Genomic DNA, 20,105 nt, shown 5'->3' with positions numbered 1-20,105 from the left:
TCAGGGCACTGTCAGTGTGGGGAGAAGTAGAGCTGGGTGGTGTGCCATTACAAACACCTCTTGCAGCTCTCATCTCACAGGTCTGTCAACTCTCTTCTATTACAACTCCAGCCAACACTTGCTGTTTTTGAGATGAAAGTTCTAAGAACCATTTGTAATGATACTTAGCTCTACACAGTGAGATCAGGAAAGAGACAGAGCAGGGCTGTGTGTCATGACATGTCTCACAGGAGAAAGCTGGGTCTGATATTCTCTAGGTGTATGTTTTTTTTTTCATTGCATGATGCCGCCTGCTTTTGACTGGTCAATGTCATGCAGTCGTAAAAGTAACCACTCCCAGGGACGAATCTCTACTAATGCCCCCTCAACAGAGATGAGAAATGGAAAAATGAAAACCACATTCTACTCAGCCTGGCAGCCAATATTCCATTATGTGGCCAGTTTAACATGCTCACACTGGTTATAGGTCCTTTTTAACACTATATTTACAATTGTGTATTTTTTTTTGGGGCCCGTGCTAAATTTATAGAAGATTCAGGCTTGGGATATAATTTATAGATGTCATCAATAGCATTTACAAATTATAGCCCCAGACAGAGGTTTTTATAAATTTAGCATGGGCCAAGAAAACTATACTTCTCAATAACATCTCAGAATAACCTGCAATGTGTATGTACATGAGGTATAACACTATTTCTGGCCATTATGAGTTGCATTTTTCCCACTGCCGACTCTTTCTCTAACTCTCACTTCTCTCTGAACTAGTGGATGAAGACTAGCTGATATGAAGACTTTTATACATTATTTCTGTGAAAAATAATCATACGTATTGTATGGCACAATGGAGAGTAATTGTCTCACTGGATTTCTTTGTCAGTCATAGCAAGATTTAAGACACACAATCAAACTTTAGAACATTTAATGAATCTGAACTCCGCTTATTCCCCTCTATCATAGGCTGCCTTAGGAGACCGTAGCAGATGCACTTTACATGTTGAATTGGAGGGGTTGTCCAACAGTAAAATTATTTTTTTAGTCTTGGATTGATTAAAAATAATACAGAAAAGGTCTCCAGCAGCTCCAGATGCGGTGTTTGCCCCATTTTGAAGTTCATGTCCAGTAACTAGAAGACCGCGTCATGCCAAGCAGATGAAGCATTCTTCAAGTCTCTGCGATGGGACTTAAGATAAGAAAATAATAATTTACTGTCAGATAACCCCTTTAAATAATAATCAGAGTTTATGGGCTTCTTAACCCATAATAACACTGCAACGAACAGAAATAGGAAGATATTTTTGTCACCAGAATTTGTAGTGGAGTCTCAGGAAATGGCAGCAAATTTAATAACAGAAATGTAAACTCAATTTTTGTGCTGTGCTACGTTAGCCAGGCTTATCTGTCTTTTTATATTGCCGGTTTGCAACTTCCAAATATTACATTAAATGCAATATAGTTTGACAGAAAACTATTGAGACCCTTTTATGGTAACAGAGAGGAGGCCAGTATCTCCCCATCTTACATGTGATAGAAGCCACTTCGAGGTCTCACACACATGGAATTAGAATGAGACCTTGAGCCGTGAGCAGCAAACATTTCTACGGTTAAAGTAATGTCACGGTGACACTGGAAAATTTCCAGCCTCCGTCCTTTTCCATATTTATAGAAATTGATAAAAATTGATTGAAAGGGGAGGCAGGAACAAGGCTTTCACAATAAATTTGATTATCGTCCAGAGAGCAAGCTATATACTAAGTTCTGCAAATAATAACAGCATTCTACCTTTCTGTCATCTATGCTGGAAAAACACGATACACATATAGTTTGAGAAAATACACATTTTGTATAAAAAAACCATATTCATACAGTAAATCTATTTGTACAGTGGAGGAATTAAGTATTTGATCCCTTGATGTAAGTTTGCCCACTGACCAAGACATGAACTGTCCAAACGGCCACGTTAATTTTAAGACTGAGAGATAGACTATCAAAAATAAAATGCAGAAAACAACATTGTATAAATTATATATGGTAAATTTATTTGCATTTTGCAGAGAGAAATAAGTATTTGATCCCTCTAGCAAACATGACTTAATACTTGGTGGTAAAACCCTTGTTGGCAAGCACAGCAGTCAGACATTTTTTGTAGTTGATGATGAGGTTTGCGCACATGTCAGAAGGAATTTTGGTCCACTCCTTTTTGCAGATCTTCTCTAAATCATTAAGATTTTGAGGCTGTCGCTTGGAAACTCGGAGCTTCAGCTCCCTCCATAAGTTTTCTATGGGATTAAGGTCTGGAGACTGGCTAGGCCACTCCATGACATAAATGTGCTTCTTTTTGAGCCACTCCTTTGTTGCCTTGGCTGTATGTTTTGGGTCATTGTCTTGCTGGAAGACCCAACCACAACCCATTTGTAATGCTCTGGTGGAGGGAAGGAGATTGTCACTCAGGATTTTATGCTTTCAGGTGGGGCAGCAAAACTCTGGTAAAGTTTCTCATTAAGGCATTGAAGAAAATTCATGTAATGCAACATTTCAGAAGTAATCACTAAAATAATGAGGAGATGTAACGCTCCATGACACCATGAGTTAATTATTTTTGCCCTCACTTTTATTTTAAAAGGAACTTGTCAGGTCCAACCTGATGCTTTATCTGAAGCAAGCATTTTATAGAGCAGGAGGAGCTTGGTAGGTTGATATACTGTATACGGTTTAGTGGGAGTAATTCAGTATACTTGATATTTATTCCGTTAATTACTTACACATTCTGTATTTATAAGTCATGTGGGCGGCTCTTCTGACAGCTCTCCCTAGATGCATGGTCATGCAGGGAAAGCACTTGATCACATAAAAGGACCACCCACTGGACTCCTAAGGCCAGAATTCACAAGGAATTGCAGTGTAAAGGAATACATTTCTAGATAAACAAAATCAACTATCACAAAACAATCCATTATCTGTTCAGCCCATCCTGCTCTATAAGATGGTGCTGGCAGACGAGAAACCATATCAATATGCTAGTGCAGGTTCCTTTTCAATCTTGTGTTATGCCAGAAATGAGCACAGAGAGCAATGAGTTAAATCACAGCAGCGTCGGCATTTCTTCACTTTGTGTCCAGAAGCACCAAAGCACTCTCATACTAGTAATTATTTCCTTTATTAATCAAGCATCAAGTATCCACAAGATTACTGCGTGACTTTGTCTCACAACCTAATCATACACACCAGCATACTTCTATTAACCAGAAATTAAAGGGGGTTTCCACTTTTTATTAAATACACTAATGGTCTGCCTGATAAAAGAACCCACCCTTCCGTCTGGAATTCACCCACATTTCAGGCGCTGCTGCTCTGATGATCTACACGGCATCGGTAGTGATGACATCATGACCGCCAGTGATTTGAAGGTCAATGATTGGCTGTAGGGTCAGGTGACTGGTGGCTGGGATGTCGTTAATTCTGTGTCAACCATCAGATTGGTAGCACTTAAGCTGAGGGTGCATTCCAGGGTTAAATATGACTTTTTTATTGGGTTACCTTTTGATTGTAGCTTAAAAAAAGTGGAAACCCCTTTAATATTCATGTAAAATAAAATCTAAGGATTATGTTGGATTGTCTCAGAAAGAAAGTGTCACCAAATAGTGTCTGACACTAATTCAACAGTGTTAATAAGTCACCTACCACAATTTACTTCATCGCTGTCATCTTCACAGTCTGCTTCTCCATCGCATCTTCTGGAGGCCAAGATACATCGACCAGAGAGGCACTTGAAGTGGCTAGGTGAGCATTCTGTGCCGAAAGCAGAAGATTAGTTCCAGGTAACTTTCACTTCAGACTTGTCTGGCATTTATATTACCATGTATGATAGACAGTTAAAATGAGCTAATTAAATAACCTATAGTATTTGTAATGCATGAAAGCAACATTTAAAAAAAAAAAAAAAAATCACATTCTGAGGCTTTATTCACGCCAGGGTTTTCGAGTTCCATTTCTTCAATTTTAAAACTGGGGAAATGGAATTATTGTGGAGTATGGATCCATTCCAGAACGGATGTAAATGAAGCAGTAGGGTCCCATTGACTGGTTTTCATTAGATATTCATTAGATATCCATCTGGTTTCCATTAGATACCCTTTTTTTTTTGACAGAACAAAAAGCACAGAATCTTCTTGCAAAATGTAACATATCTGCGGCTCTTCATGCACTAGAAGGTCATACATGTGCCTGCAGTGGGCTTTGGGTAGCATAGATTTTCACAATAATTTATGCCACTTTCAAACACACCTGCACGCTCGGCTCTAGCAGGGAGAAGAGGATAAAGAATGGGGCAGGCTGAAATCACATTTTTCCTCTAAATTTTTCACTGTAATTTCATCACTGTATCATTGGTACCTATCAGTATGTCTTTGGAATGTGGGAGGAAACAGGAGAACCTGGAGGAAGCCCACACAACAAAACTCATTGTAGATGTTGTCCTTGGTGGGACTTGAACCCAGGACAGCAGGGCTGCAAAGCAACAGTCTAACCCCTGAGCCACCATGATGCTCCATCTATTATACACAACTTTTACCCTATGACAATTTCAGAATACAGAATTAAAAATGTCTATCCTATATCTGAAAAACATAATATGTTATTAGTAGAGATGGAAGAATTTATTTGTAGGACTTCGGACATTGGACAGGTCAGTGATCTGTGACTGTTGGACCGGGTGACCTTCAAATCACCTAACTCCTCTTTTGATTAGCAGGGATGGCACAACAATATGTGTCAGTTACAAGGATGATATCAAACCAGCCTGTCTAATCAAAAGAGAAGCTGCAATGCCAGGAGTTAAGGAGATCTGCATGCCTCCTGGTCCAGCGGGAATGCCAGGAGTTAAGGACATCTGCATGCCTCCTGGTCCAGCGGGAATGCCAGGAGTTAAGGAGATCCGCATTCCTCCTGGTCCAACGGGAATGCCAGGAGTTAAGGAGATCCGCATGCCTCCTGGTCCAGCAGGAATGCCAGGAGTTAAGGACATCTGCATACCTCCTGGTCCAGCAGGAATGCCAGGAGTTAAGGACATCTGCATGCCTCCTGGTCCAGCGGGAATGCCAGGGATTAAGGACATCTGCATGCCTCCTGGTCCAGCGGGAATGCCAGGAGTTGAGGATATCTGCATGTCTCCTGGTCCAGTGGGAATGCCAGGAGTTAAGGATATCTGCATGCCTCCTGGTCCAGCGGGAATGCCAGGAGTTAAGGACATCTGCATGCCTCCTGTCCAGCGGGAATGCCAGGAGATAAGGACATCTGCATACCTCCTGGTCCAGTGGGAATGCCAGGAGTTGAGGACATCTGCATGCCTCCTGGTCCAGTGGGAATGCCAGGAGTTGAGGATATCTGCACGCCTCCTGGTCCAGCAGGAATGCCAGGAGTTAAGGACATCTGAATGCCTCTTGGTCCAACGGGAATGCCAGGAGTTAAGGATATCTGCATGCCTCCTGGTCCAGTGGGAATGCCAGGAGTTGAGGATATCTGCATGCCTCCTGGTCCAGCAGGAATGCCAGGAGTTAAGGACATCTGCATGCCTCTTGGTCCAACGGGAATGCCAGGAGTTAAGGACATCTGCATGCCTCTTGGTCCAACGGGAATGCCAGGAGTTAAGGACATCTGCATGCCTCCTGGCCCAGAGGTCACAGAGTCCTGACTTGGCCGAATGGCCGAAGTCACCTAAATACAGTTCTCCAATCTCTAGTTACTAGATTATTAACACATTCACTGGGAATGGCCAAAGCTTTAATACATATAATATGAAAGTTCTCTAAACATGTAAATAATACCAGGAGAGGGAAGGATCTGGCACATTGAATTTCAGTGACATGCTTTTATTCTCCAGAGAAAAGCCAATGCCAGAGGAATTTGGCAGTGGCTCTTTTACAGAGAACACAGGAATGCTCAGCAGAACTGTGCATACCCGTGTGTGTGTGGGTTGGGAGAGATAACTGTCAGTCGAATGATCTTTCGGTCAATGACTACCTATTATACATAGGGGCCTAAACACAACAAGTGCGGTTTACTGATGAGACAATGAGAGTTCTGTCAAAATATAACTAGTACTCCTCACCTTCCACATACTGGTCAGGCAGCAGGCATGTCTGGTTATCTGATTTCTCATCAGGAAATTGACTACAATCAGTGTCTTCTGGCCACTGTAACCCCACAATTCCTAATACAGACTCACAGCGCTCTTTTGAATGTTCACAAAGCGATCTAGAATTAGATAGTCAATAAAATACTGTACTTTAATAATTGCTGATTTCACTAGGATAGGATAATTTACTGTTCTATAAAAAAACAAACAGTCATTACAATTAAAGGGAATCTGTCATCATATTTTTGCTACTCCATCCGAGTACAGAATGAGGAGGGGCAGAGACACTGATTCCAGCAATGTATCACTTACTGGTTTGCTTGCTGTAGGTTTGATAAAATCACGGTTTTATCTGCAGACCTACCAGTTCTCTGAATGCTGAGCTCTGTAAAACCTCACTTACAGTCCTGATTGGCAGCTTTCTGTGAACACTGTGCGTAGGCAGAAAGATGACAATCAGTGGTCAGCGTGAAGTTATAAAGAACTTGTGAATATGGAGTTCTATTTTGCACCGGGTTTACTAGTATTTGTTCCATTTGTAACTAATAAGTTTTTACTAGGGATGTCTATGAACACTTTTAGTGTTCTGAGCATAAGCAGTGCTTAAAGGTAATCTGTCAGCAGGTTTTTGCTATGTAATCTGAGAGCACTATGATGTAGGAGAAGATACCCTAATTACAGTGATGTGTCATTTACTGGACTGTGGTTTTGCTGTTAAAATAAAATCAGTGTTTTATCACCACAGGACTAGGGGTCATGTGCCTCCTGGTTCAACGACACCCTCAGTGCCCTCAGCACTGAATAGAAACTTTCTGTCAATATGCAATGTGCCACACTCACTGGTGACGCATGTGGTTCATGGATCCACTATGCCACAGGGCCGGCCTTGCCTCGAGGTGTAGCTAAATGGCTTCCTGGTGTTCACTGGAGCTCCTGATGGTAGAGTCAGGCTTGAGTTGCAGTTAGCTACCAGGCACAACTCCTTGGCAGTCCTGGTACTGCAGCTGACGATCTCAGGGGTCGGGTTCACTGGACAGGGACATGTGTAACACCCCAGGTAACCGGTTGCTACAGTGGTATTGCCTTCCTCACGGGGAGGGTGATGCCATGCTTGGACGCGAGGAAGGATCCCTTTAACAGGTATTCACATACTTGCAACATGTTCTGACTCCAGGCCAGAAGGGGGAGCTCTGAACCCGGTTTCAGGGGAGCTTCCCTAGATAATATATATTTTGGCATGGGGGAGGAGTTTGTCTGTCGGAGGGAGAGACAGAGAGAAGAGTGGATAGTCTGAGAGAGGAAAGCTGGAGCTTTGCAGCCACGTGAGGTGCTGCAGCTCCTGAAAGGAAAGGAACAGAGCAGATGTAGAGACAGTGAAGGAGGAAAAGAAGCGCAGGAGAGTAAAGAGCTGGAGGGGAGCTGCGACTGGGCTCCCTCCATGCTCAAGCACAGATACCGGTAGCCGGAAGACCGAGGTTGTGGGGGTAACTTTATGCCCCATGGCAGAAACCGGCGGACAGCAGATTGCAGCACCTGAAGGCACAATAGCACCAAGAGTCCGGCGTCCTCTGAGAGACCCTGTAAAAAGGTTCGAGTTACCTGTCACGGACTGGGTCGCTGCCGCTATGACCACCCCTTTAATGACCACAGGACCCCGTACCGAGTATCCCTAAGGCTCTGGCGGGCGCTCCAAATGGAAGCAGAGTCACAGACAGGAAGGGTTCGGAGTCTGACAGACAGACTGGGCAACAGAGTTCGGGGATAGGTACTCTTTCAGACACACATTTCTCGGGAAACGGTTCAGGTACCGCTGACGTGGCTACAAGTTTCAGGTACCGCTGACGTGGCTACAAGGTTCAGGTACCGTTGACGTGGTTACAAGGTTCAGGTACCGCTGACATGGCTACAAGGTTCAGGTAACCCCGGAGCAGCTTTAGAGTAATGTATAAACTGCACTGGACTACAGGGGCAGTGCAGGATAGGGAAATAGATATATTAGACTGAGGTTGGGGGATCTAGCAACATACAGTTGCACACACCAACTACCACTAAATAACTATAGGGGTTGCTCAGGAACCTCCCTATTGGGGAGGGTGCCTTTTATACATCATGCCTCACTGCTATTGGCTGGTGGCATCTTTACAGGTGCACATGCTGCCCCTTTATGAGCAGGGGAGAGTGGGGACACTAAACATGCCGCCGGAAGCCAGAGCAACGTGCACAGAAGGAGGGAGAGTAGCGTAAGGATGCTGCTGTGTCCGGAGCAGTGAGTATGATGGTGTTCCCACATGCAGAGAGGAGGGGAATGATGCGGGGGAGATGGCAATGAGTCTTAGACAATGTACACAGAAAGCTGCCAATCAGTGGTGTTAGCAAGTTGTACACAGCTCAGCATTCTGAGCTCTGCTAGATCCGCAGCAGAGAAAATTGTGATTCTATCACAACTGTTGCATCAGATAACCTAAGTTAGGCATAGCTGGAATCAGGGTCTCTGCCCCTACATTATACTGCTGTTGGACTACATAGTGAAACCTGCTTTTAAAAAGCGGTACTACTAACAAAAAAATCCAGAACTATTTGCTATCAACTTCAGACTATCGGCTGATTCTGCTAATTTAAGCAAGCCCACCTGATTTTAGTCTGATGTGTCTGGGGGCATTTGCAGGCATTCAACATACATGTTCAATGACAGCGGGATACAAAAAATGATCTTTCCTTTCTTGGAATATTTTGTTGGTGAAAGAATACTCATGGATGAAAGATCTTTGGTTGTTCAAAAGACCTTTTGCCCAACTATTGAGACAAAAAAATCTGCGCCCGCAAAAATAATTGATTCTTACTATCTAGTCATTCATTTCTGAGTTTATATTGTTCATTTTCATTATCTAAAGTTTAATGTCTAGTGGTGATTTAACAGAGGACAATATAGGGGTCGTGTATAGATTCTGGGAGGGGGCCAATAGCATAAGAGTGTAAGTGGCTGTAGCTGTATGCTAAATATAAAGCTTAAGCTGTATGGGTGTTTCCACCTTGAAAAGGGCATTGAGATTGAATAATTATTTAGGAGAAATTTCTTACATTCGGTTGAACTATTTTTTTTTTTTTTATAACTCAGTTTTCAAGGGGGACGGAGGAGAAAGCCTCTATCTATCTCTTCTCCCATTATCTGCCAAGGGAGAGTCTTGAGGCTCCAATACACATTAGACTATCAGGGGGCTTTGACTGTCTTTAGTCCAATGAGTGTAAATGCATTTATTTCATGGAGACCAGTGATATTTTGAACTATTGAAGAAATGGATATCCTAAAGTTTCTAAGCACAACAATGGTGGAATGAACGTAGGACACTTGGATAAGATGCATTACCTGCAAGGGGGTATCCGTTGATTCGTCTGAAGTTCACACTTTGGTACCAGAATTGTGCAAGCAAAGTACATGAGATATTTGTAACAATTGGTCTGAACAAGGGCTGGGAATAAAGACGACTCCCAGCTTATGGAGGCTTCTTTCTGAGTTCTGTGGCCAAGATAATTGGGGAAATGTGTATAATTGTAGGGCAGATTCATACATAGTTCTAGGCTTATCGGCTCACACTGACCTGAGAGTTAAGAAAACAAATGCACATTATTTTTTTTCCATTACAGCTACCTTGGTTATTATAGTCAATAGACAAATATCACTTATTTTATTCCTCTATCCACAGATGTAGCAAATATATGCAACTCCATGGGAGAGGGCCAACCGCGTCCTGTCACAGCTGCTTCTCCAGATGGCCCGAGAAGGAGGAGGGCGGCTGGTAACTACATTATTTTCACGGTTGGTGAAATCTTTGTTACATCTGTGTACAACAATTGTATTCTTCCGTCAAAGTAGTCGGTCCCATTGCATAACATGTGGACAGAACTTGCAAAAAAAGCAGTAAACCACACAAAAAGCTCCGGTAATCGTCTACTTGGGTCTGTAGGAGAATTTAGAACCACATTCTAATTCTAGAAATCTGTTTATTCTTTGAGCCGACATCTCTAGATAAAAGAAAATGACATCTCTGCATAAAGGAAGAGTCCCTGACAATAACTACGGGTTTTGCATGAGCAAAAAAAGACTTGCAGTAATAAAGGCATAAAAGTCTCAGGTGCATAATGGGAAATATAAAGAACTGCTTGAGTTAGATGTAGAACTTGAAGATCCACGGCTGTGGAGTAAATGAAAAATAACATGATAGTGATGTCTCCAAGTGGGATGTCATCATTGGAAATTTTACGTATAGTTCTGCAGTTTTGCACAAGTGCTTGTGGGTCACCCAAGCTAGCACCTTGGGTTTCCATTGTAACTTTGTCAGCAGGATTTCACCCCCAAACCATTTGTATGTGCATGTAGCTCTTTCAAAGACTCATCCAGTGATACTCTTACATGACCAGTTCGCTCCTCCATTACTGAGAAATCAGGGTTTGAATTGAAAAACAAATGAGACTGAAGAGCTATTGGAGATCTAAAGCCTCTGTCACTCCAGCTCTATTCCCCACCTAGTGCTGCCTCCTCCTACTTGACTGTGTGACTTCAGGCCAAGGAAAGATCAATGACGCCTGAAAAGGTGGTGCTGGACGGGGAATAGATCTGGAGTGACAGAGATTTCAGACCTACAAATAGCTCTTCAGGCTCATTTGTACATAATAATAATCTTTATTTTTATATAGCGCTAACATATTCCGCAGCACTTTACAGTTTGCACACATTATCATCACTGTCCCCGATGGGGCTCACAATCTAAATATCCTATCAGTATGTTTTTGGAATGTGGGAGGAAACCGGAGTACCCGGAGGAAACCCACGCAAACACGGAGAGAACATACAAACTCTTTGCAGATGTTGTCCTGGGTGGGATTAGAACCCAGGACTCCAGCGCTGCAAGGCTGCTGTGCTAACCACTGAGCCACCGTGCTGCCCGTACATCAATTGAAATGCTGATTTCTCAGTAATGGAGAAACGGACTCGTCATGTAAAGGTATTGCTGGACTCGTCTTTGAAAGCGCTATATGTACATATAAATAGTTTGGGGTGTGAATTCATTCTAACAGATTCCCTTAATTTATACTATATTTTAAACCAATTTAGATCAATGTTGATAGACTGGACTGTCCCCAATAATATGACCAAGTTCACAACATGTATTTTGGCTGACCACAAAATCGCAAATCTTACTAAACAATAAAAAAGAGTGAGCATCCACTGTCCCATTAGTTGCATCTGAAAAAAACTCTAATTTTATTGGAGATTAAACAATGTAACGGACATACTGCAGTTGGTTCTGTTTTGAGGTATTTCACAGTTGGAGTCATTGGCACATGATCCAGGGCACGCTGGTAAAACACATCTTACATCTCCATCTTGGCATGGCTGACCTGTGAAAGGAATGTACAAACGTTCTCAGTTTCATCAACTTTCCATGGAAAATGTATCGTCGTTTCTAAGATAAAGCAAAGTAAAACAGCATGAGTTACAATGAGAATGTGAGCCATCCGTTCTTCAGTTTTTCCTACCATTGGCAGAGAACAGGCACATCAGGAGCAAGTAATGTCATTTTGAAGGATTGGGATATCAAGGTCACAAAATAAAGGTGGATTTCATTTAACACATGTAGAAATGGTTTGAATTGCTGGTTTTCATGAGCAGCAACCACCCAGGGAGGTCAATGCTGAAGGCGAGAAACTTCATTGTTGGATTACATGTTATTGAGTAGCATCTTCACCATAACCTAATGCAGGGAATAGCATGGTTCTATTATGTGTAGTCTCACAATTTAGTTTCCATAAATGCATATCCCAAGGGAGGTGCAGACGTTTGTGTTTCAAAAATTCCAGTCTTTGAGAGCCAAGATCATGTTTTTAGGATTTCCTTAGTATTGCCCAGGTAATAATTCCATGTTCAATGCTATGGAGATTCTGAAAACAGGATCTGATGGTGGTCCTTGAGGGCTGAAGTTGGGGAACTCTGATACTTTTACCCAAAAATGACACTTATTTATCTCTATGTGTCTATTCGTAAGCTAAAAATCCAGGCCAACGTTCAGTAAAGCATAGTCTCTCCCACTTATGTCCTACCAATATTCCTGGAGCCTCAAAGTAGATCGCTGCTTTACCTGCCGCTCTGCTTGCAGCATTGACATCTATAGAAAAATGCGATCAGTAAATTTCTTGTCTCCCTTCATGACAAGGACAGCTTAAGCAGCCATGTATTACAGAATTCACTTCCAATAAGAACTGTTTGTGGTAGTCGTCTACATCAGGAGCTGTTCACAGCGGGGACTATAGATGTTTATTTTATTTTTATAAACCTTCGAAAATAACATGATCATATATATATGTAAAGTTAATTTCTGAAAGTCTGATCCAGTGGATCAACAATCAGGATCAGGAGGGAAATATTAGCTCTTTTGAGGTGGACTGGATCATACATTATGGTTGTATATATAACTAGAGTTGAATGAATTTGTTCGGATTCGGTCGCCAAATCTGAATTTGCCATATTCGTGCCATATTCAAGCCCCATTCGTGCCGAATTTATGTTTGATGATCAGTTCTGAACATATTCAGTAATTTCTTCTCCCACTGACCCTAATGACATTCGGCTGTGTTCGACGAATATTGCAAAAACAATATTCACTGCCGATCGTACTTGGACCCAAATCCAAACAAGTTCACTCAACTCTATATATAACCAATTGCTTTTATCATTTCCCATACATTGGGTGAACCTGATGGACATTTGTGTTCTTTTCAGCCACATTCAAGCACCACTCCAGCGGGTTTTTTTCTATTTCAATGCCGGAGTTTTATTGGTGATGCACATTCCCTCCCCTAATAATATACTTACTGGACGCCATCTTCTGCTCTATACGGTGCTGCTATGGGCCCGATTCGCCATCTAGTGACTGCGGCTTCTGACACCAGAAGTCAGAGGTAACAGTCACAAACTCCCTCATTCTGGCTCGCATAGACTTACATTGTGACGTGGCCTCCGGCTCATCCAGCAAACACTGGAGCGATCCAACAGGTCCCAATCTACAGAAGACTGACGAGAGCGGAGCAGATCATGGCCACATTCAGACGTTTAGTGTTTGATGAGTTTTTTACCTCAGTATTTGTAAGCCAAGACCAGGAGTGGGTGATAAATACAGAAGTGGTGACGTATTTCTATTATACTTTTCCTCTGACTGTTCCACTCCTGGTTTTGTCTTACAAATACTGAGGTAAAATACTGACCAAATACTGAACATGTGACCGTGACCTAAAGAAGCTCCTGTCCACGGCGCTCACTGGACTGTAACATACATAGTAACATAGTAACATAGTTAGTAAGGCCGAAAAAAGACATTTGTCCATCCAGTTCAGCCTATATTCCATCATAATAAATCCCCAGATCTACGTCCTTCTACAGAACCTAATAATTGTATGATACAATATTGTTCTGCTCCAGGAAGACATCCAGGCTCTCTTGAACCCCTCGACTGAGTTTGCCATCACCACCTCCTCAGGCAAGCAATTCCAGATTCTCACTGCCCTAACAGTAAAGAATCCTCTTCCATGTTGGTGGAAAAACCTTCTCTCCTCCAGACGCAAAGAATGCCCCCTTGTGCCCGTCACCTTCCTTGGTATAAATAGATCCTCAGCGAGATATTTGTATTGTCCCCTTATATACTTATACATGGTTATTAGATCGCCCCTCAGTCGTCTTTTTTCTAGACTAAATAATCCTAATTTCTCTAATCTATCTGGGTATTGTAGTTCTCCCATCCCCTTTATTAATTTTGTTGCCCTTCTTTGTACTCTCTCTAGTTCCATTATATCCTTCCTGAGCACCGGTGCCCAAAACTGGACACAGTACTCCATGTGCGGTCTAACTAGGGATTTGTACAGAGGCAGTATAATGCTCTCATCATGTGTATCCAGACCTCTTTTAATGCACCCCATGATCCTGTTTGCCTTGGCAGCTGCTGCCTGGCACTTGCTGCTCCAGGTAAGTTTATCATTAACTAGGATCCCCAAGTCCTTCTCCCTGTCAGATTTACCCAGTGGTTTCCCATTCAGTGTGATATTGATTCCTTCTTCCCATGTGTATAACCTTACATTTATCATTGTTAAACCTCATCTGCCACCTTTCAGCCCAAGTTTCCAACTTATCCAGATCCATCTGTAGCAGAATACTATCTTCTCTTGTATTAACTGCTTTACATAGTTTTGTATCATCTGCAAATATCGATATTTTACTGTGTAAACCTTCTACCAGATCATTAATGAATATGTTGAAGAGAACAGGTCCCAATACTGACCCCTGCGGTACCCCACTGGTCACAGCGACCCAGTTAGAGACTATACCATTTATAACCACCCTCTGCTCTCTATCACTAAGCCAGTTACTAACCCATTTACACACATTTTCCCCCAGACCAAGCATTCTCATTTTGTGTACCAACCTCTTGTGCGGCACGGTATCAAACGCTTTGGAAAAATCGAGATATACCACGTCCAATGACTCACCGTGGTCCAGCCTATAGCTTACCTCTTCATAAAAACTGATTAGATTGGTTTGACAGGAGCGATTTCTCATAAACCCATGCTGATATGGAGTTAAACAGTTATTCTCATTGAGATAATCCAGAATAACATCCCTCAGAAACCCTTCAAATATTTTACCAACAATAGAGGTTAGACTTACTGGCCTATAATTTCCAGGTTCACTTTTAGAGCCCTTTTTGAATATTGGCATTACATTTGCTATGCGCCAGTCCTGCGGAACAGACCCTGTCGCTATAGAGTCCCTAAAAATAAGAAATAATGGTTTATCTATTACATTACTTAGTTCTCTTAGTACTCGTGGGTGTATGCCATCCGGACCCGGAGATTTATCTATTTTAATCTTATTTAGCCGGTTTCGCACCTCTTCTTGGGTTAGATTGGTGACCCTTAATATAGGGTTTTCATTGTTTCTTGGGATTTCACCTAGCATTTCATTTTCCACCGTTAATACCGTGGAGAAGAAGGTGTTTAATAGGTTAGCTTTTTCCTCGTAATCTACAACAATTCTTTCCTCACTATTTTTTAAGGGGCCTACATTTTCAGTTTTTATTCTTTTACTATTGATATAGTTGAAGAACAGTTTGGGATTAGTTTTACTCTCCTTAGCAATGTGCTTCTCTGTTTCCTTTTTGGCAGCTTTAATTAGTTTTTTAGATAAAGTATTTTTCTCCCTATAGTTTTTTAGAGCTTCAATGGTGCCATCCTGCTTTAGTAGTGCAAATGCTTTCTTTTTACTGTTAATTGCCTGTCTTACTTCTTTGTTTAGCCACATTGGGTTTTTCCTATTTCTAGTCCTTTTATTCCCACAAGGTATAAACCGCTTACACTGCCTATTTAGGATGTTCTTAAACCCTGTGGACTAGGGTTGCACACAGCGATTGGCTCGCCTCTGATTATACTGCATAGTATTATACGGCGGTCATTTTGGGGTGAATCTGGATAGTCAAAGGACCTCACAGCTCACAGCTTAGCCATAGAGATGCGGAGTGAAGGCCATAAAAAAACTGAACAAATTTTACAGATCGGTTATCTTACAGCCCAGCATTCAAGAAGGGTTATGCTCTGAAGAAAAGAGAATAGTTTTGAGTTTCTTCAGCGCTTTTAAATAGCAAAATTCAGCAAACTAGGTCATTTCAAACCCGGAGAGATGCGGTTATAGCCCTATATCAGGTACTAGGGCTAATTTTAGGTCCACAGGATTTTGTCTATAGCTATTGTACAGTGAATTTTCGTTCTTTTAGCGCCATTTTTCAGGAAGATACATTTATTTTGTACCTTTATTTGCAGTGCAATTTTCTTCATCGCTGCCATCTTTACAGTCGTTATCTCCATCACAGAGGAAGGCACTGGGAATACACTGTCCACTCTTACACTCAGAGAGACCTTGGCTATGGCACGCTATAGAAATAGAACAAGACACAAATCAGGGTCATCAAATTCAATTCTGCAAGAGTCGATGGGGTATTTTTCCAGGATCACATGTAGCATATATCATTATTATTATTAGTAGTAATATTATTAGTGTTCATATGACAATAGGCGGGTGAGAAAGTCCACTTCAGATACTTAATCCTGATGTACTGTGAAGGTGATATAATCAGTCAAGTCTATTAAGTTATAATACGTTTATATTACAGGACAGAAGAGCTGAGGAGGAGAAAATCATCTCTCCCATACACATGCACCCTTGGCTTGGTCGATGCATGTGTTCTCAGTAGGAAAACGAGAGTAAAGGCCGCCAATCATACACATTAGACTAATGTCGGCCAATAACTAATGTGTATGGGAATCTGGCTGCATGATGATCGGGGAAGATGTCGATCACTCATGTCCGATTTCGAAACTGCCAATCGCATAGTTCTCTTAGAGGTAAGCCGCCGGCAGACGGTCAGTCATAGAGAACGCAGGAAGGCTCGGCTGAACGAGAGCTCCTCTGTACTGGCGTGTTGGCTGAGATGGCTGTTGGCTGCATGATCCATCTGCTGTGTATGACCAGATAACCATGGCGGTGGATTACATTCCCAAGATCAAGAAGATTAGGCAGAATAAATCGATCTGCCTGATCCTTATCTATTGCTGACACCTGCCGTTGGGAGATAGTTGGGATTCCCCACACATATTAGATGGTCGGCAAGACCTTCTGTAATCTGAAAGTTGGCTAAAAAACATCTGATATTGTATGTATGACCAGCGAAGTTCTCATTTAGATAATGAAGTTACTTAGGTAAGAGGAAATCCTTGTTTTTATCTTTTTTCTTTTTCTTTTGTTTCGTATTTTAATTATTTTGTCAATTTAAGCTCGCATATTTCACAGCACAAATACATGTTTAAGGTCTTGTGCATATGACCGTATTATCGGTCCGCGTGCTATTTGAGAAAACATCGGATCACACCTCGACCAATGTTAGTCTGTGGGGCCTTGTACATTTCCGATTTCCTCCTTGGATAGAGTCTGTCTGATTAAAAAAAAATTGCAGCATGTTCAATTTTGATCAGATATTCGGATCGCACTCTGCAATGCAACTCAATGGATTGTATAGAAATATTGGACTGCCCTCGGATGACTTTGGAGTGCAGTCCGGTTTCCATGCACTCACCGGATGAAGAAGGCGTTTTTAATACATGATTATTATCTCACAATACTTCTGCAATGATGAAAGTGAAGTAGTCAAATCGGCTAATTAAAATATCAAACACAATCGGCAGTGTAAGGTAACGCTAAGGACTGAATTTAAAGAGGTTGTCCGGTTCCACCTGGGAACGGAGGTTATGAATGAGTTATACATACTCCTGGTTACTGGCTGGCCGCGTCCCTAGATGGGGTCTCGGCTCAACACAAATGTATGGGGAGCGAGAAGGCGCCCACTAGCCGGGAGTATGTATAACTCATATATACTCTCCGATCCCGGGTCCGAAACTGGCAAATCTCCCCAGCGCACATTACTCAGGGGGGATTCATAAGTCTGCAGTCACACAGACTGACTGCAGAGTTATTGATCTTGATTGGGCAACCCCTTTAAAGTGAGACAAGGTATGTATCACTATTACTGGCTTTATTTTTAATTTTTGGAATTAATTTTATATAGAATTAGCAGAGGAGCTTATTAATTTAGTTTTGTGACTTACATTTTAGGTCAGCCTGCTGCTGGCTTGATGGCCCATAACCACAGTCATCTAACTAACATGAATCACAAAAAGGGGCGTACAGAGCGAACAGGAGTGATTTCAGAAAGCACACACTGTACACGATGCTATTATTTGTACTGAAAAACGCAGGAGAGGTGTCACAGTGAGCCCGATACTTCTAGGCCGAGGGATGTAATAACATGGTATACATATCTTACAGCAGTTGACTTCATCAGACTTATCAGCACAGTCGTGGTCGCCATCGCAGACCCAGTTCAATGCAACGCATCGTCCATCTCCACAACGATGACTTTGTGCAGGGTTACAGTCTGTAGGTTTAGAGGTTAGAATTAATGGCCAATCATTAAATAAATACTTGACGTAAATTACATCAGAAACTATGAACATGCAGAATAATTTAACATTTCTATAAATGGAATCTGTCATCTGAGAGCAGTATATAATGTAGTCACTTACCGGGCTGCTTGCTGTAATTATGATAAAATCACTGTTTTATCACATGGGGGTTATCACTAGAGGACTAGTAAAAGTGCTGCCAGGTAGTCCAACCCCGTCCCCACCACTGATTGGCACCTTTCTGCCTATGCACTGTGTAAAGCTGTTAATCAGTGGTGTGGGCGGGGTTATACAGGTCTCAACATTTTGAGCACTGCAGATAAAACAGGGATTTTATCAAAACTATATAAAGAAGCTCAATAAGCAACACATTGCTGGAATCAGAGTCTCTGTCTGTACATCATGTTGTTATCAAATGAGGTCATAAAAATCTGGTGACAGATTCCCTTGAAATTTCTAATACCAATAAATAAAGAAAAAAACTGAGAAATTAAAAAAAGGATAATGGGAGAATAAGAAAAAAATATAAACACACAGTTTATATTATAGTCCCATTTGATGGTGGTTAACATCATATACATGAAATATTAATAAATGCTATAAAATATGTTCACAATGACACAACTCATTAGAAATGTATTACTACCGCAATTCTGCTCATCGCTCAGATCTCCACAGTCGTTGTATCCATCGCAGACAAAGCTGTGGTTAAGGCACTTTCCTGTGTTACACCGGTAAAGATTCTCACTGCAATCTGAAAAAAAACATCACAAGGTAAAGTTTTAATATTTATGTCATCTGCATTTTTTTCAATGTAGTGAATTGTCTTTAATTTGTGGTAAGATATGGCTACTGCATACAGACATGTAACAAAGAACAAACACAACTGTAAAGAACGGTCACATTCATTCAGTCACAAATGCAATCAATCTGTTATATTCCCAGATGCTTTTAATGAAAACCTTAAGACACACTACTGTGCCCTGTGTCAGTGGGTGGCTGGATAATAAGAAACACAGGTTTTATCCAAGGTTATTTTTTTATACTAAACCCTCCAACTTCTAAAAACTAGACATGTTTAACTCTTTAAATGCTGTGGTCAATAGCGGCCGAGGCAACAAGGTGGTTGTCAGACAGCAAGGTCTCCCACTCGTACCCCATCTGCCCCCCCGCAACGAGATTGCGGGGAGCCGATGGTTGGCAACTTTAGGACATACAATAACCTCAGGGTCTGCAAAAGTATGGTGGGGTATTGAGAATTTCTACAAGCAGGGTCTAACAGGCCTTCTGCCAGTGTACAAGCTCATTCACACAACCATATCCTTCGAGCTGAGTGCTGTCTGTGGAAAAAAAAAAAAAAAGATTGCACTCGGACCATTATTCAATGGGGCAGTGCAGATGAACGACTTTTTTCACTGACCAAATCCGCGCATGAAATAAAAATCACAGTATGCACTAGTTTCCTCCGTAAATTGGATGATACTCACCCACTTAAGTCCGTGGATACGCAAAAAAAAAAATGGATGCCGTACAGAGCCACAGTTTAGCATCCGACTTTTATGGAGACATTGCAATTAGGCAACATAGGAAACTGTAAACGGTATAGTAAATGAATAATTGCTGCCGTTCTAAAAAACGGATTTTAAATGGACTGCACATGGATGAGAAGTGAAAATGAGAAGAAATTATCTGAGTTTTCTGGATGAAACTATAAACTATTTTTTTTATACGCTCGTGTGACAGGTTTAATGCAATGCAATATATTCGTATTACAGTGCATAATACTAATGATCTGAATTTTCAGTGTTCAAGTCCCATACAGGGACAAAGTAAAAAAGGAAAACAAGAAAAAAAAAAAAAAAAAATCTAACAAATAAAATAAAGCACAAAAAAATGTAAATATCATTCACCACTAAAAATG

The 20,105-nt window shown here is 41.5% G+C and overlaps 1 protein-coding gene across 1 annotated transcript in view; it reads right to left on the bottom strand.

The window, feature by feature from the left end:
- The window catches only part of CORIN (corin, serine peptidase), a 649,735-nt gene that overhangs the window by 104,696 nt on the left and 524,934 nt on the right, over nucleotides 1-20,105 (bottom strand). Inside the window, exons 7-13 of the mRNA XM_069744507.1 lie at nucleotides 18,831-18,938; nucleotides 18,046-18,156; nucleotides 15,977-16,099; nucleotides 11,423-11,527; nucleotides 9,495-9,726; nucleotides 6,104-6,249; nucleotides 3,679-3,786 (exon numbers count right to left, since the gene is read on the bottom strand). Coding sequence (XP_069600608.1) covers nucleotides 3,679-3,786; nucleotides 6,104-6,249; nucleotides 9,495-9,726; nucleotides 11,423-11,527; nucleotides 15,977-16,099; nucleotides 18,046-18,156; nucleotides 18,831-18,938 — 933 coding nt within the window. The remainder of the gene's footprint in view (nucleotides 1-3,678; nucleotides 3,787-6,103; nucleotides 6,250-9,494; nucleotides 9,727-11,422; nucleotides 11,528-15,976; nucleotides 16,100-18,045; nucleotides 18,157-18,830; nucleotides 18,939-20,105) is intronic.

The sequence above is a fragment of the Ranitomeya imitator genome, chromosome 1, assembly GCF_032444005.1.
Source record: "Ranitomeya imitator isolate aRanImi1 chromosome 1, aRanImi1.pri, whole genome shotgun sequence".
Taxonomy (NCBI): Eukaryota; Metazoa; Chordata; class Amphibia; order Anura; family Dendrobatidae; genus Ranitomeya; species Ranitomeya imitator.
This window is presented reverse-complemented; position numbering and strand designations above follow the sequence as displayed.